At 45.2% G+C, this 17,372-nt stretch overlaps 1 protein-coding gene across 1 annotated transcript; it reads left to right on the top strand.

Annotated features, from left to right (window-relative positions):
* Nucleotides 1–3,192: 3,192 nt before the first annotated feature.
* On the top strand, nucleotides 3,193–15,138 carry GCSAM (germinal center associated signaling and motility). Its single transcript, XM_002917329.4, has 6 exons — nucleotides 3,193–3,324; nucleotides 6,366–6,434; nucleotides 9,119–9,163; nucleotides 10,168–10,214; nucleotides 11,895–11,923; nucleotides 12,817–15,138. Exons 1-6 carry the CDS (start codon nucleotides 3,296–3,298, stop codon nucleotides 13,132–13,134), a joined length of 537 nt encoding a protein of 178 aa, XP_002917375.2. The 5' UTR covers nucleotides 3,193–3,295; the 3' UTR covers nucleotides 13,135–15,138.
* The last annotated feature ends 2,234 nt before the right edge of the window (nucleotides 15,139–17,372 follow it).

Raw genomic sequence — 17,372 nt, 5'->3', positions numbered from 1 at the left:
GCAGATACAATCCATTGTATACATTCTCTCAAGATAAACAGTGACTAGTCCTTAAATAAGAGGATTTGACTGTATTCTAAATTCATGTGGTAAGGCATTTGCTAATTGTCCTTAAAAGAGAACATTTTCTCTTTTTAACTGGAAGTAGGCTTGTAACTTGGAGTCAGGTGCCACCTGAATTTCTGCAGCAAACCCCACCCCCACCCAGGGGTGGGGGTACTTGGAGACTGGGTATTATCTTCCTTGATGGCTACATTTCCAAGAGAGAGCTCCCAGATCTTGAAGGAAGCATTCCTGGGTTGCTTATTCAGCCTTTACCAAGATTTACTTGCCTTTCAAAGACAGAACTTACAAGTTTTCTAATGTAAAAGCTCTAAGAAAAGAGAGGGGAGAAAGTCCCCGCCCTCATTTTCAGCAGAGAGAATTAAACTTCTTATCTTTTCTTTTGGATTTGTCCTTAGAGTACTAAAATGTTAGAAATACTCATGCATTTCGCTTTGAGCCTCAAGTGCCCCTAGACTGACATTGCCTTTCTTCCTTCACCGTTCCTCCTCATGTCAGAAGACTGTTTTCTCCTCACGTCAGAGAACTGTTTTCTCCTCCTCCACAGGGACTGTTGCCTCTCTTCCCACAGGTAGTAAAGCCCCCCTGGAAATGCTCCACAGACACAGCCTGAAGCCTGGGAGCAGCTCCAAGGGCAGCTGTGTGACGTGTGGTGGCTCTAGGGTTGCAGAACTAGTACCCTCCCACGCTGCTCCTGACTGGCAAGTGGGACCTCTGCATTGCTCAAGGACAAGCAAGAAAGTTGCTTGCATTTTGTTTTATCTCATTGTGAGGAGCTCCACGAGGGCAAGCCCGTATCTGCTTTGCTCCACGTTGAACCCGCAGTGCCTGGGGTACAGCAGGTGCTCAACATACACTAGTTCAAGAAATGAAGAAACGAATGGGTGACCAAACTGAAACCAGCCGTCAAATATAAGGATAATACCAAAAATGCATGGTTCCTGTCCCCAAGTTTATTGCTTTGTTTTTTTAACCTCTTTTTTTTCCATTGAGACATAATTTACATACAGTAAAATGCACCCTTTATGGTATACAGCTATTTAGATTATGAGACATGCATGCAGTCATGTTGCCACCACCACCAGACACAAAAGAACAGAAAAATTCCCTCCTGCCGCTTGAAGGTCAGTCCCTCCCCCACCCCTCACTCCTGGCCACTGATGATGCATTTTCTGTCCCTACCATTTTGCTTTATGCCGAATGGCATAAAACAGAGCCTTTAAGTCTGGCCTTCTTTCACTCCGTGTGACGCATTTGAGATTCACCTGTGCTGTTGCAGATTCGTAGTCCATTCCTTTTTATTATGGGTCAGTCTCGTAGGGATGCAACACAGTTTGTCTAGCCGTTCGCCCCTTGAAAATCATTTGGGTAATTTCCAGGGTTTGAGGAGCAGAGTAAAGCAGCTATTGCATGCAGATTCCTAGAGATATTATGTTTTTTTCACTTGGTTAATGCCTAGGAGTGGGATTGCTAGGTTGTGTGATGAGGCTGTGCTTACCTTTATAAGAAACTACCACACTGTTTTTCAAAGAGGCTGAACCAGTTTGTATATCCATGAACAATGCCTGAGACCTTCCGAAGCCCTTCATCCCTTGCCAGCGCTTGGTATCATCAGTGTCTCTGTTAGTTTCAGTGTTAGCCATTCTAATAGGTGTAAATAAGAGAACCACAGACCCACGAGCATTGCTTAGGCTAAGTCACCAAATGGGGACTTAACAGTTAACTAACTGCAGTTTCAATCTCCTCCAGAAATACAAGTCTTAACTGGTGAGACCAGAATTTTCTGATCAACTTCAGTGATCACATGGGTTTTCTCCATCCCCAAAAGGAAGAAGAGGTAATCTACCTCGTAAGACCCCCTGTCTATTGTCCCTCTGAGAGAAAGTGACTTTGAATGGGACAATTCTTTCTTTTCTTTTGCTAATAACTTTCCTGCCCTACCCTGCTATAAAAACCTTTCATTTTGTACAGCTCCTCAGAGCTTCTCTCTACTTGCTGAATGGGATGCTGCCATGTCAAGAATCTCTTCTAAAGCCAGTTAATTCTTCAAATTTGCTTGATTGAGCTGGGTTTTTTTTTTTTAACAAAAGTGTGTAAAAGTATTGGATTGTGGTTTGATTTACATTTTCCTAATGACTATAGTGTTGAGCATTTTTTCGTGTATGTATTTGCCATCTGTATATTTTCTCTGGTGAAATGTCTGTTCAAATATTTTGGCCATTTTGTTACTGGCTATTTGTCTTCGTGAGTTTTGAGAGTTCTTTATATATTCTGGATAAAATCTTTTTATCAGGTATATGTTTTGTTAATAATTTCTATTGGTCATTTGGTTGACTTAACTTGTTTTAACCTTTTCTTGTTTTAAAAAAAAATTCCCCCTCTGACTTTTCCGAGACTACAAAGTGGTTTAATAAATTTAGGAAATCTGAAGTGAAAAACTCCCATGGCCTGTCTGTAATTGCAGATGGGGCTTCCTGAGAAGCTCAACGCTCTCCTTGACCAATGGCTCCTGGTTAAGGCCAGTAGCCTGGAGTTGGGGAGGAAAAGTTTTCCTCTATCCTGGCTGGCCTAAGAATTAAATTGACATGACACAAATTAACAGGAGAAAAGCAAAAGCTTGGTAACATGTATACCTCCTATATGTAAGGGAGAGACTCATGGAAACTGAGCAACTCCCCCAAAGGGCTGAAGCCATCACCCTAAATACCATCTTCAATCAAAGAGGAAAGAAGTTGGTGGGGATGGGTGTCTGTTGGAGGAGGAAAAATCACAGTAAACAAGGGCCATGCTGTTATGCGGATTGACTTGCCTTCTGCATTGGGGACTTGGAGCTCCCTCTTCCTGACACCCTCACACACGGAGATCCCCCTTGTCAATGTGAAAGTCTCTAACAGTAGGGTAATTTCTACTTGATTTGCAGAGCTTGTTTTATAGCTGAAGTTTCTTTAAAGAAACCAACTTAAAATAATCAATACACCAAAGAGGCGTATCACAGGGTGGTGAGATTTGCTCCTCTTTACGGGCTCTGACATTTTAGGAAGTTGTGTGTGCGTGCACCTCAGACTCTCCTCCCCCTGGGGTCCTCCTCTGGCCGCAGGGAGGTACTCTTCTCCTTTCAGCTCTCGGCACAGCAGGCACAGCACCGGTGGCCAGAACGAAGCACAGTAAGTCAGGAGCTGCCCCCTTAGAGCACCAGGCTGGCTGAGGGCAAGTCACCAGGAGAACTGAGAGGATGGGGAACTCTCTGCTGAGGGAAAACAGGTGAGTCCAGACTCCCCAGGGGAAAGCAGGGGAGATGGGACAGAGCAAGCCCCCAGAAAGAGAAAAAGAGTAAAAGAGGTCTTTGGGCAAGGGGAGGGAACTGGGTAAAGAATTGAAAAAAAAACTAAGAGCCTACTGATGGTCCGACATTAAGTTCAACTCCTTATGAGGGTGGCCTTCTCCCCAGAATCGGAGTGAACCAACAGCTGGTGGAGAACCCCTAAAAGGCAAAAGGACTTTATCAGGGGAGGTCAATGCAGTAAACCATGACTTAAGAAATGGAACAACTTTCTGAGGGCTGGTGGGGTGGGGTGGGGGGCAGCAGGGATGGTCTCCTGAGTTCTTAATGCCTGCAAGGAGCTCAAAGACACCACTACTCTTTTAATTACTATTTTAGTTCAAAATAGTTAGCAAGCTTCTACCCACAGTGAGGCCTCATCCGGTGCACATTTCCCTGCAATGGGTAAGCAGAGGTCATTAAAATCGGTCAAGAATTTGGCTTACTTTTTCTAGACCTCAGTTTCCTAATTTTAAGAGGAAATAATAATACAATACCTACCTTGGAAGTTTTAGTGAGTGTGATGCTAGCCCAGTGCCTTACACACAGTAAGGTTTAATAATACTGAGATATTTTGGGGGAACCATCACCTTCATTAACATCAAAGCAGTCATTGTAAAACTTAGTACCACCCAAAACAAGAGAATCCCTAGTGAGGTGGTCTAGGGAGAATGGACTCACGGGGACAGGGAGAAGGGAGGATTTTTAAGAATTATGTTTGGCATCTCAAGTCTGGGTTCCTGCCACTGGGAGCTAAGACATGGACTCGAAATGCCACCTGCCAAAAGGAGGCTTGGTGAACCCATGGGATGCGTCCTGCCCCTCCCTGAAACCCAGGGTTTTCTGAAACTCCTCCCTGGTTCCTCACAGGCCTTGAGCTCTCTGCAGCTCGGGCGTGTTATCAGCTTATAAATCCCTATTCCCAAATCTGTGTGTGAGTTCCTCAAATGCAGAGACTCTTTCTTAGTCATGCTTGAATTCCCAGTTCCTGGCATCATTTCTGACAAATAGTGGGCACTCAAAAAGAGTGTAATGGATGATTGGAAACATGAAGAAATTATTGCCCTGAAAAGAAAAATGAAACAAAATACAGATATAACATGACTAAGAAAGTCATGATTGATGTGACATTTGTAGTTTGGTTTTCTTTTTTAGAATTTTGGTGTGAAAGATTAGGACATAAATACATGTTAGTTGTAGAAACATTGAAAAATACATAAAGGATAAAGAAAATAAAATGGTAAATCACAGTTATAACTGTTGACAACATTAGATACATTTTCCTTATTTTAGTGTCTGTATTTATCAGTCATTTGTATTTCTTCCTCTGTGACGAGCCAGTACTGCCTTTTGCCCATTTTTTGTTTTGGATTTTGGTCCCACTTTGTTTTACTGATAGTATAAGCTATTCGTACTTTGAAGAAATTAGCCCTTTCTCATATTACAAAAAATATTTTTTCTAGTCTGTATATCTCGTGCTGTGCAAACTTTTTATGTTTTGCTTACTATTACTTAAACATAACTGAATTAAATCTAGAAATCTCTTAGGTTTCTACCAATTTATGCTTGAAATTCTTTCCCCATCTTAAGATAAGACACGTCCACAGTATCATTTTTCTGTTTTATTGCTTTACATGTAGCCCCACACATTCACTATATGGTGTCAAATATGCATACACACACACACACGTGTGCGCACGCACTCACATATATATGTTTTTTCCAAATAGTTCATCAGTTGGCCCAGCATCTTCATTTCCATGCTGATTTAAAATGTCTCCCTTGTATAATTTTCAAAGGCTTTTATTTCCTGGGATCTGATTTTCAATTTCCCCTTACCTCCCATTTAGCATCCAGTCAGCACACCCCACCACGGTTCTCCAGATCAGATTCCTCACAAAAGCCATGGAGAGCCCCCTCCCCCCACTCCCTGAGCAGAGTGGCACCTAGTCCTTTATGAGGGGAGCTCAGAGTCTTACTGATTGGTGGTCCTCAGACAAGTCACCTAACGTTTTTTACAGGTTTTCTCATTGATGAAAAATAGAATCATAACATCTACCTCAGGGATTTATTCTAAGATTAAATGAAATATAACATATAAAATATATGTGTTATATACATTTAGTAAGTGGAGTGTGCGTGTCTATGTGTGTGTGTGTGGAGAGAGAGAGAGGTTGAGAGAAAGTAATAAGCATATAGTAAGTAGTATTTAATTATGTTTTAAAGATTTTATTTATTTATTTATTTTGACAGAGAGAGAGACAGACAGAGAGAGAGAGCACAAGTAGGCAGAGCCGCAGGCAGAGGGAGAAGAGAAGCAGGCTCCCCGCCGAGCAGAGAGCCTGAGCGGGGCTCAATCCTGGGACCCTGGGATCATAACGTGAGCCGAAGGCAGATGTCCAACCAACTGAGCCACCCAGGCTCCCCAGTAGTATTTAATTTTTAGTTTCTTTTTCTCTATATTCTCAAATCCCCACAAGTAGAAAAAAGGTTGTGCAGAAACCCAACCCTCACAAGGAACAAATCTATTTTCTTTGTTTAAGCCTTTCTTCTCCTCTTACCCCATGTTCTCTGCCTTGGTGCCGTGAAAGAGGATGACTTACATGAGACAGGCCAGTGCCCTTCCCCATCCCTGCGCAACATCCCGAAGACCGCCGCCAAGCGGATAGGCCTCTCCATACACTGACATTCTCATGGTCCTCATGAGCAATCCCAGCCATGTGTGAACAAATGATTTAGGACAGGCTGTGTGTGAGGGTTGTTGGAGAACGTCGGGGGGCAGGGGGAGCTGTTGCCATGGCAACGGAGGACTGGTCAGATGAAAGGTTGCCATGTATGTTAAAGAGACACTCTGAGGGAACAGGTGGAAGCCAATGTGATGCTGGGGTTACGGCGGAAATGACAAAAGTTGGAAAACTTAGGGATTGAGGAGGGAAGCCTGGAAAGGAAGAACATAGCTCATTCCTGATATGTTGGGTTTTAGGTGGCAGCAGAACACTCAAGAAATACCCTGGACTCTGAAAAATCAAAGCTTTGAACACAGAACTTCCAGGTGAGAACAAATCCAACAAACCTTCTCCCAGCCTTTGTCCCTGAAGAGTAAAGTCTGTCGAGTCCCACCTGCTTCGCCCAGCAGCAGTTGTAATCATAGTCAATCTGAAGACAAGACAAAAGACAAAAACACTTCGAACCTTTGGACAGGAGATGTGCGTTTTTGCTAGCAGCCTAGGGTAACCTCTAGCAACTAGAAAAAGGACCGCTATTTCCTGCTGCCTCTGTTCATTTAGCTCAAGTACCTTTGTGCTCAAGCCCCATCCTGACCTTTCCATTTTAAACCCTTAAGTTCCGGTTTCTGAGGGGACCACACTTCCCACATCATCATGATTGTTGAAAGGTTTGTGGAGAGAGACACTTGGAATTACCCAGATGCTGTTAGCCATGACTTCCTCAATAATCCTTTCTGACCAGCCCCTTTGAGTGCCAGGGAATCACTAAAATATGGAACTAGGGTCTCAGGGTCCGAGAATTCCAAAGAGTGGCAAAGCCAGTTGTTCTTTGGCCTGTAGAATTATCTGCCCTTTCCCCATGGTTTTAGGAGATGCTCTTAAAGAATATCAATTAAATTAAAAAGCAACCACTGAGCCAAAGCTTGTGTTAAGAGCTGGGGACACAAAGATCCCCCAAAAGGGTACCTGTCTTCAGTGTAAGCTAAGGATCATGTATTTGGGGGATATCCCTGGACATGTATTAAAGCATACAGTCCAAATCATGAAACAGACCAGAAGCGTCATGGGCATTATAACAAGAGAGAGGCTGGGTGGACTGGGGGGCCAAGGAAGCTTTGCGTAAGAGACGGGAACCTGGAATTGCCTGCACAGAGCCCAGAGTCCCAGGGATGCATCTGGTCTCTCGCAGAAACCACCCCAAACCAAAATACCCAAGTTGAAATGCAAGAATACATCACAGAAAACCTGAGCGGGGGAAATAACCAGTTTGAAAACAGCTTTTGCCCGTATTTAACTTTATTGGACCCTTACAACTCCATGAGGTAAGCGGCAGAAGGATCCTCATTTTACAACGGAGAAACCGTAGGTCAAGTTTTCCAGAGATCCTGGTCCAGTCAGTAACTCAAAATTAGCTCTTTTTCATCACCCAAATCTTCTCAGGAAACCCGGTGTCTTAGCACTAGCGAGGTTCAGTGGTTTCTTCAGCCACAGAAACAGGAGATAGAAACCATGGCTGAAAGTAGCACAAAGAGGAGCCATGCCTTTCAGCCCCCAAACCCTGAGGACCCCCGGTAGTCTTCAGAACACCGTGCCACACAGGTGCCCACAGCCTCTGCTCCAGCGCCCTTTGCAAGGGAATTCCCTGGGAAGCTCACCACGGGTGATATTTCTGGGTGGTCGTCTACAGACGCTTTTAGTGTTCCTGGGACATGCAGGGCTTTCACCTTCAACTACGCAGGTAGTTGGCTATGACTCTCGTTCAGAAAGATGCCCAGCATGACACTTAGACGTCAGCCTGGATGTCTAACTGCAGAAAGACCCCGAGCCTTTCTGCCTGCCATGAAAGAGATCCCAAGTCCTGTTAATTTATCCGTCCCTTGGGTCAAGGAGGCAGATTGCATGACCTGAGCCAGTTAAAGTCGCTCTATTCTTGGCTACTCATTCGTTTATCAAATATTTACTGAAAATAGATTTACCAGACACTCTGGCACCTGCTGGTGATCTCTGCCTCGATGAACAAAATAAATCTATACACAAATGAACTGTTAAATCACAAATTTCAACCAAGGAAACGTGAAGATCTACTTGTCTTGAAGAAGTGATTCTCGAATCTTCAGCCCCATCTAGCAGGTAGAGAGGCTCTTGTGGGAGTTACACAAAACGGAAGGTTTTTATAGAAGGAAGGTGGGGGCAAGAAAGTTATTAGCAGAAGAAAAGGATTATTCCAGGCGAGGCAACTTCCTAAGGGGAAAAGCAAGGAGTCTTATCACGCAGATCATCTCACCTAGGTGCAGGTGACAGACTCGGTGGCACAGATGGGAGAATTCCTGGCTGATGGCTGAAGACGACATCGCTGGAGGAGGTCAAAACTGCAATTCAATTATGTTTTAAGCTTGGGAACTCAGTCCAAGTGACACCATTTTGAGCTGTTTTGGGTTTTTTTTTCAAACCAACAATTACAATGTGGTGTACAATTATAATATGGTATAAATAGGAGAAATTCAGAATGCAGTAGAATTCGCTATAAATATTGTCTAACCCGTACAAGAAAGAAATTTCTCAAATCTCCACACACTTAGACCGCAATTCCCTGGAGATGACTCTTGGGTGTCCTTCATCACAGGAGGCCAAGTAAATCATTGAAATCGGGGATGAGCAAGCTATTCTAGGTGACTTGGACACATCTATCATGCTACGATGACTCCTTCCTCCCAGGACCTTAACTGACCCTTTGGAAATAGGAGGACGATTGCTTATCAACAGCAGAAAGTTCCTTCCTGGATAGGGTTGATAAGCATCATCCTCCTATTTCCAAAGGGGCAGTTAATGTCCTGGGAGGAAGGAGTCAATCTAGCATGATCGAAGTGTGCAAGTCCTCTAGAATGAATCCTGACTTTGGGGTTGGGGGGAGAAAAAAGGTTATTCACAGAACTGGCAAAAGGAAGGGAGTCACCCTAATAAAGCTGCAGAAACCAACATTGTGCTTTGTGTCATCTCTCATTTGTCTTAGATGCTGGGACCGCTACATTGCCGCAGGGTGTTTCTGCCTTCCGTGGTGAGTGGAGAATTGTTTTCAAAGGTTCTTTCCCTGAGTGCGGTTTCAATGTGGTATTTACTGTAAATCACCTGTAACTGCCCACCGTCTGTGGCCACAGGGGAAGCCTGTGACTCCCCAGACCCAGTCATCTGAGAGCCAGGCAGGAAAGTGACAATTCGAGCCTGATGAGAAACAGGAACTACCGTCTTGCCGGGACTCCTCGAAACGGAAAGGCTCAGAAGCAAGGATGAAAGTGGCTACAATGGAGAGAAAACCCCTTCCTCAGTCTGCGAGTGCCACACTCCATGTAGAGGGGCACATATTTCCGTCCCTTGCACAGGGAGCTCACAGCCGGGGTGATCCTACCAGTCCTCCGCCACCCTGGGAACTCATTCAGAGTGAAAGACATGCTAAAAATAGTTCAGGGTCCCTGGTGACTGATACAGACATTAACTAGACTCCCTAAGCAAAGCGGGACGTGTGATCATGCTGCTTGGCGCCCATGTCACCGTCTCCTGAGATGATAATGAGCTTCCAGTGTATTTAGACATTGTTCCTCTGGGGGACTTGTCTCTAGGGAGCAGCTACCCCTGTGCTCACAAGCGCCGTGTTTGCTTGCTTGCTTGCTTGGAGATCAGAGATCAGGCTTGGGGTTGGATTTGGAAATAACCTTGGCTCCTTATGTCACATGATATAAAAGAAATTTATATTTTGTTACGAAAAAATATCCCCCAAATAGTTACAGATGACATCACCATAGCTCTGCATTTATAAATCAATTCCACCTGAACCCATAGAAAAGGGAGAAGGGAGGAGAGAGAGACACACACACACACCAAGGTGGAGATTTCTACTTGGTCTTATCTTTCATGTTTCCTTTTATCTACTTTTTCCTCGTCGCTAAAGGAGGTATAACTTTAACAAACAAAGAGTTAAAGATAAGGTTTCAGAGTCCAGTGTCATTTCCTTTGAGAGTTTCTGAATATTGAAACCACCAATTTTCCTTCCTTTTCTTTTTTCAGGAAAAAAGTACGCATTCGTAAAGCAAAGCCAGATTCTTCAACGGAGAGTAAGTCTTTGCTTTCTCATTTTTCCTACTTTGGCTAGACTTACATTTCCACACCGCCCCTTCTTTGTGCTTCCCAAGCTGCTTGGGAGCCTTCCAGGGCGGTACTTACGCTCGGATCTGTGTCATTCATCTAGTCGCTTGTGTCTCTCTCCTCGAGACTGTGAGCTCATCCAAGTGGGAACTGACTACAGATCTCTGTATCCTCCCTGAGGTCTAGAGGCCAGAGGGGAGAATTGGGAACAATATCTGGAAAGGTGGAGGGGCCAAGCGCTCTGAGGACCTTTGAGAAGGCCAGTGAGGGGCGCAGAGAGCAATGAGGAGGGGGCAGGGCCTTGTGGGCAAGCTTAGGATTGGAGATTTTGTCTTGAGAACCACAGAACTATTGAGAGGCTTTAAACCAGGGGCCAGTATGATGCCCTTTACATGAAAGGACATTACCTGGGTTGCTGTGCAGAGAACACATGGGACTAGTGCGTGGCATGAGCAGAGGCTGGAAGATCGCTTAGGGGATGAAGCAATGATCTCTGGAGACAGAAGAGCGCTGCAGCTAAGGAGAAGGAATTCAAGAAGGAGAGGGAGGTGAATAGCATCACATGTGAGAAAGAGAGGAAGGAATTATAGGCCTGAGGTCAGGCCGCTGCATTTTTAAAGAGGAAAAGTGATGGAGTTTTGCCTCTGCCTTCCTGGGTTTAAAGAGCGCAGCCTAATTCATTTGCTCCGAGTCTTGCAAACCAGCTCTGTAAAGTGCGTGAGTGAATAATAGAGCCCTCCCACCCCTAACATCACCCAGGGGAATCGTGGGTCCCAGGAAAACCCAATGTCCAACAGAGGGAAATATGGTGGAAATAAGACCTCTAATGCTAAAACTTCCAGCCATTCCTTTGTAGTGATAATCAGGGACGTCCTAGATGGCCAGGGGGGTTTAGGGACATGTGATACTCTGGGATGTCCGTAATATAATAAACAAGGTGGCCTGCAGGGGTACACCCACCACCTGTGCAGGAGGGCACCCCGTGGCTTCCATGTGAAAGCTCACGTTGGCTTATTGAGCTGGTGTGTTTGCAAGGAGATAGCGAGTGTATCCTTTGCCTCTTTGCTGAGTGGCCAGAGCCAGTTGGCTTTAAATAAACTGGCTTTTGAAAAATTGGCCTGATTTTGTGTGTATCTACTAGCAAATTCAGAAACAGGAATGCTCAATTTAAGAATTTCCTTCCGTCGAGCTTTTCCTGAGCACCAGCCCCCCACTACTATCATCCCCGTTGCCTGCAGTAGACATGACAGTCCTCCTTTGCACTGTGGATCCTCGGGCGTCTTTGTCTGCCTCTGTGTTAGCCTGTGAGCCTCTTGAGGACAGAAACTGTTTCTGATTTTTGTCTCCACAGTGCCTGGTACAGGGTAGGTATGCAATGAATTTTGTATGAGGGAGGGAAGGGCTGGGGAATGGAGGGAAGTGTGGTTTCCTTTCCAAAGCTCCCCTCAGCCTCTTGGCCTGAGCACAGCTCTGCTTTCTTTAGATGGTCCCGTCACTCCCCAGGGATGTGTCGCAGGTCAGCATAGCCTGATGGGCTATTGCTGGGCTCTCTGATTGCTTATATCCCAATGTCCTCCCTCCCCCCCACCCCCCCCATTCTCAAATCTCCATTTCAATGACTTGAAATTGATTGTATTTTCTTTCTCCAGATAAAGGAATGTCATCTGCTCCCATACAGGTAATGCAAACATCTCTGAGCCTTCCCCCCCCCCGCTTCCTCCCCAGATGCCAGTGGCAATGCAGATACACCAGAGGGCAGAAGTTGGCCTCCAAGACACCTTCAAACCTTGCTCTGAAAGAAAGACTGTAGATGGCGGTGCTTGTAGCCCAGGGCCCTGTATGGGGCCTGGTGGCAGCAGCAGCCACCGCCTCTATTGTACATCCTACCGGAAGGGGCTAACATATATGGAGCCCTTTGCTGATGCCAGGCAGTGTGCTAAGAGCTTTGCCTGTAGTGTCTGATGTCACTATTATAGCGACCCTACAAGACTGGCACTATTATTTCACCTGCTGTACAAATGAGAAAACTGAGAGATTAACTGACAGTCTCTCCAAGCCGACAAGAAGTCAAGGGCGTGATTCAAAACCAAACCTCAATCCGAGATCCAGTCTTTCCCTCTTGGACTTTGCTGCTTTGCTTTTTATCTCCTGAGATTCCACCGACCAGAAGGTTCTCTTGAGTGGTTTACCTTTTTAATAATGCAAAAATTTCTAGAATGAGTGGTTAAATATCATAAGCAGTCAGGTTAAGGTGACCTCAGATTGTTCTCTTAATATAAGAATGGGCTGCCCTCAGGGCTTGAGACTTGAGAATTATATGGATAGTCAGGGGTCACTTTGGAACATGGGGCAGAGAGGAAATGCCTTCATAGGCTGAATACTCCGGGCGGCTTGAGCTCTCTGGATGCTTGGGCTAGGGGTTGGGGTCGGAGCAGCCATTTAGGAAAAACAGCCAAGAGATGGAGGGGAGATGGTCCTAGAGGACACTCTGCCCAGGGTTGGGTCTGGCTTGAGCCTGGAGTATATAAAGGGAATGGCGAGCTCTTGATAAGGTTCTTCTTTCACCAACAGGACAATGTTGACCAGAGCTCCTCGGAGGATCTCTGCTACACCCTCATTAATCACAGCGTCCCTAGGGGAAGGCCATCAGAGATCTCCAGTGAGGGGTGCTATGAGAATGTTTCCCCTAAGACCGAGACACCCAGGAAGTCCTTGGGAGAAACCGAGACTTCATACGCACTCCTCCGGGTGCCTTCCTCTCCAAGGCATTTTTCTTCCCCGGAAGAGGAATATGAACTTGTCATGCCTCAGAGAATCTCCTTCCACCCCCTGCAGCAGCCACACCTACCTCTGCTACCTTCGGAGACTCAGGTTACCTACTTAGAATGAAATAGTTGGACCAGCACTTGTCTAACACCAGTAACTAAAAACTGGGGGTTCGAGGCTCTGGTTGAAGCAGGCGTGAGGTCCAGAGCTCTTCAGGCTTACCCCTTCTCCACACACACAGCAGTCCTTACTACAGGGGTCTCCACAGAACCTGGTTTGCCAACCACAGGGCCTCCTAGATCCAGCTCAATATTCATCGTCCAAAGACCAACCACCTATCCTGAACACCACTGTTTGGGAATGGAGTGGCCATCTTTGATTCCAAATGGCTTTGGAAGTGGGCCACTTTGCTCGGTGGCGTGAGGAGCTTCTTGGTCCCCTACAGCTATGACCATCACAAAGGGTCTGCTCCTCTGTCCAGGTTCTTCTCATAAAATGTCCACATAACTGTCTTCTGGAGTCACAGGGCAGTTTTACCCATCGTACTCAGTGGGCTCAGGGGAGTCCACTCATTCCACACGTTTGAAGGCCCAACCCCTCACTCAGAGCCTTCTGGGCAGGAACCTGTGTGCTCCTCTCACCCCAGGCCCCTTAGCCGTGTCCTTTGACCCACTGACCCTCCTGCCTTTGTTAGTTATATGGGTTGAATGAGTAAGTTCTACGTCAGGTTTTTCCATAATTTTAAATATAATTTTAATTCATATTTTTTTACCGTCATATTTCTCCTAGAAATCTTACCCAGGAAATCATAGCATTAGATAATGATAGAGTAGAAAGACCTATGAAGACACTCTAATCCCATTATCCTTTTTGCTCAGAGGAGTAGCGCAATATACATTGGAAGTTAGTGACATAACTTTATCCAGAGCCTGATTTCCCAGCTTCCAATTCAGCACTCTTCCAACATACTACACAGAAGAGCCCCTACTCAGCTGTGTGGTGTATGTGCGGATGAACTAATAGGTCATGTATAAAATATGAAAAAAAAATGTCCATGTGGGAAAAATAACACCCCCACACCCCTACACACATTCCCCTTCTCTAATGAGCCTTTCTATATAGGTTCTGGTTATTTTTCCTAATTTTTTCTTCATTGTTCCTAGAATTCCATCCATCCCCTAAACTAGGGGTCAGCAAACTATGACCCACAAGCCAAATCGGACCTACTGTCTTTTTTTTTTCTATAAAGAAAATGTTACTGGAACCCAGCCATGCTTAATTATTTATACTGTATACATGTTCACACTGTCTGTGGCTGCTCAGCCACAGAAGAGTTGAGTAGTTGTGACACACATTGAAGGTCCTGCAAAGCCAAAAATATTTTTTTTTGCCCTTTTCAGAAAAAAAAAAAAAATTGTAGACCCCAGGCCTAAATGATGATACTTGTAAATAAACTTAACAGAAATGTGTTCGGTTATTGTAACTCGTAAGACCTGGTACCAATAAACTGGCATGAAAATATTAAACCACAAATGATATGAGTGAGACCAAGAATAATTAGCAAATTAGACTATTTCTATATTCACACCTGTGTTCTCAACTTCCTGTTTTATTTAACCCGTGGCCATTGTCCTAATTTTGGGGATGTTAAAATAGTAGAGGTTTGTTGACAAAGTAGTAGATAACGTTATGTGTCTAATTACTGTTTTGCCCCCCAAAGTAACTAAAGTTAAATAACTGTTATTTACAACGTGCTGAATGCCAGTGAGGAGAAATCCAGTGACATGAGGTTGGACATGTCAACACACGTTTGCTGAGACTTCAGGCAGTTGGTGGTCTTCAGCTAAGAGCCAATCCCATCTGGGTATCTTGTCCTCTGCTAACTTCCTATTTTCAGCCATGGACCCCTATGGAACCCTCACCTTGACCCCTGGCCAGGATTCACTTAGGGGAAAGAGTGTGGACACTAAAGTCAGATAATCAGTGATTCAAATCCTGGTTCTATCCCTTCCTCCCTCTGTGACCTTGAGCATGTAACTTGAAGATTCGGCTTTATCACCCGTAAATGGAAGGGTTGCATCTAATGTATGTAATTCATTTACCGCAGACCTTGAATAAATGATATGAAAGAGCAAAGAGGAACAAAACCCTTCACGGTGTATGGAGAAAAACCTGTGTTCATGTGCTTGATGACCAGGTCACCCGGTGAGCTTCCAGTGGGTTAGAAATGGAGTCGCTGGGTTTTATACTGGAATTTGTCATTTGGACATTGGACCATTGCTGAAGTTGACTGGTTTAAATATTTTTAATACAAGTTATATCAGTTTGAGTCTTATCCTGTGGAAGTATTGCTTGTCCCAAATAGTATTTGCCTCTTACCAGCCGTATATTAAGTACAAATGCTTAGCCAAAGAAACTTGTTCTCAGAATGAAATTCAGAGGGATGATGGAAGGGAATGATCTTTGAGTGGGAGAGCCCTTTGGGAGTGCTTTGTCTGCATATGATGCTATCCTGTGTTCCAGAGGTTTCAGGATTTTGATGAAAGCTATGTAACCCTCTCCACAGAAAATGCACATTCACACACACTCACGCCACAATATTTTATACGATTTCAAGTGGTTGGGGATGCCACCCGTCAGTGAAAGAATTCCTGTGTTCTCCATAAGAGACGGAGGCTGAGGGTTTACACTGGTCCCTCAGATCACGGGCAGCCTCAGGAAACGCCCCGCCCCCACGCTCCCTGACACCTGTACACGGCCAGTCCACAGACGCACATTGTATGCAGCAACTGCAGGTTTTGTGGCTTCCGTTTTACGTTCATAGTAGCATCTATAAATAATCCTTCAGCCTGTGAGTAAATTCTTATTCAGAACAGAAGAGAGGTACAAGAAAAGGGCAAAGCTCGGTCAGGACAATCTACCATTGATAACAAATAAATTCAAATGCTGACATTTTTAGGACCACCTGGGGTGACAGGTGCTTCGAATATTCTCAGGAATGGAAGGAAGGCCGCAGGTAGAAAAGGACAGATGAGTCCCCGGGATACCACAGGAGCCTTCACAAAAAGAGATTCCGTGGACATGCACCTGACTCTGGCCTTTTTCCAGCCTGCCTTATGCATTGAGGCAATCTGAAAGTGTCTAGATCTGAGCGCACCTCAGTTCTGCCAACTGTTAAATGGGCCAGCGTAAGTTCTTCCCACTTTCCTACGGAGGGCGCTTTTGCAAGGCCCTCGGGGGAGCCCTGGGTGGTCATTATCATCCCAGAGAGCCTTCTACAGTCTGACGATGACACCTCTTAATTCATCCTTTCTCCTCTCACCACCGGTGCTCTTTGTGAATTCAGTCAAGCCTGAGCTGAATGTGACCCTAGGGTGCCTGCCAAAGTCGGAGGCCATTGACGGTATGAGGTTGCCTAGTGGGCTGGACATGGCTCCCCAAGACTGTGGAACTCTGGGCTCATCCCTTCACCTCTCCAGACCTCGGTTTCTGAAGTATAAGATGAGGGGACTGTCTGTGGACCCCACTGTCAGCCACGCAGGAACTGCATGAAAGACCATATTATAAGGCAATGAAACCATAATGGGAGCAGGGCAGGGAAGACTTACAGAGACTTCTCTCGTGTTTCCCAGCACTGATGAGACTCTGGACGGGGCAGGGATCCATGCAGAGCCCACCACCAAAAAGGAAAAAGAGGGGCGCCTGGATGGCACAGTTGGTTAAGCATCCAACTCTGATATCAGCTCAGGTCTTGATTCAACGGTTCTAAGATCGAGCCCCGCACTGGGCCCCATGATGGGCAGGGAGCCTACTTAAAAATAAAAATAAATGAATGAATGAATGAGAAAAGAAAGAACATGAACCGCATCCTAATCAGACACAAACATGTGAAAGGAAAGCAAATCCATTTATTCCAATCCCACCCCGGCTTCAGGTTCGGCTGTGTCGTCCTTCCTAGGCAAGGCCTTCTCCAATTAAACGACACTGACCGCTCTCTGCTCTGACTACCCGCAACCCTACAGTCCGTCTCTCTGTTCACGCCAGACTGTTTTTTCCTGCTGTTTCCTATCTGGTCTGTGTAAAGCCTCATTGCCTAATGAGACCAGCAGCTTTTCTAATTATTGTCCTCTTCTTTGCCAATATCTCCTGGACTCTTCTGCAAAACACATCATTAAAACAATCTACAGAGCTAAGTTAAATTTGATAGATAGAAAAGAATTGGATGCATGGACAAACTTTTTGTTGGGGATGGGAGAAGGGGCACACTCCACTACTCTGGCTGTACCCTTTCTGTGTGCATTTAAGTGACTTCCAGAAAAGACCAGTGTCTCTTCTCAAATCCTTCAGTGAGGTCACAGATA

The sequence above is a fragment of the Ailuropoda melanoleuca genome, chromosome 1, assembly GCF_002007445.2.
Source record: "Ailuropoda melanoleuca isolate Jingjing chromosome 1, ASM200744v2, whole genome shotgun sequence".
NCBI lineage: Eukaryota > Metazoa > Chordata > Mammalia > Carnivora > Ursidae > Ailuropoda > Ailuropoda melanoleuca.
Note: the sequence above shows the minus strand (reverse complement) of the source record. Positions and strands in the feature narration are given on the sequence as shown.

Bases quoted from the DNA above. Each gene is read 5' to 3' on its own strand.
- GCSAM (XM_002917329.4), top strand. From the start codon at position 3,296: ATGGGGAACTCTCTGCTGAGGGAAAACAG. The intron at 9,164-10,167 runs GTGAGTGGAGAA...TTCTTTTTTCAG, and splicing joins GGGTGTTTCTGCCTTCCGTG to GAAAAAAGTACGCATTCGTA. The intron at 11,924-12,816 runs GTAATGCAAACA...TTTCACCAACAG, and splicing joins TGTCATCTGCTCCCATACAG to GACAATGTTGACCAGAGCTC.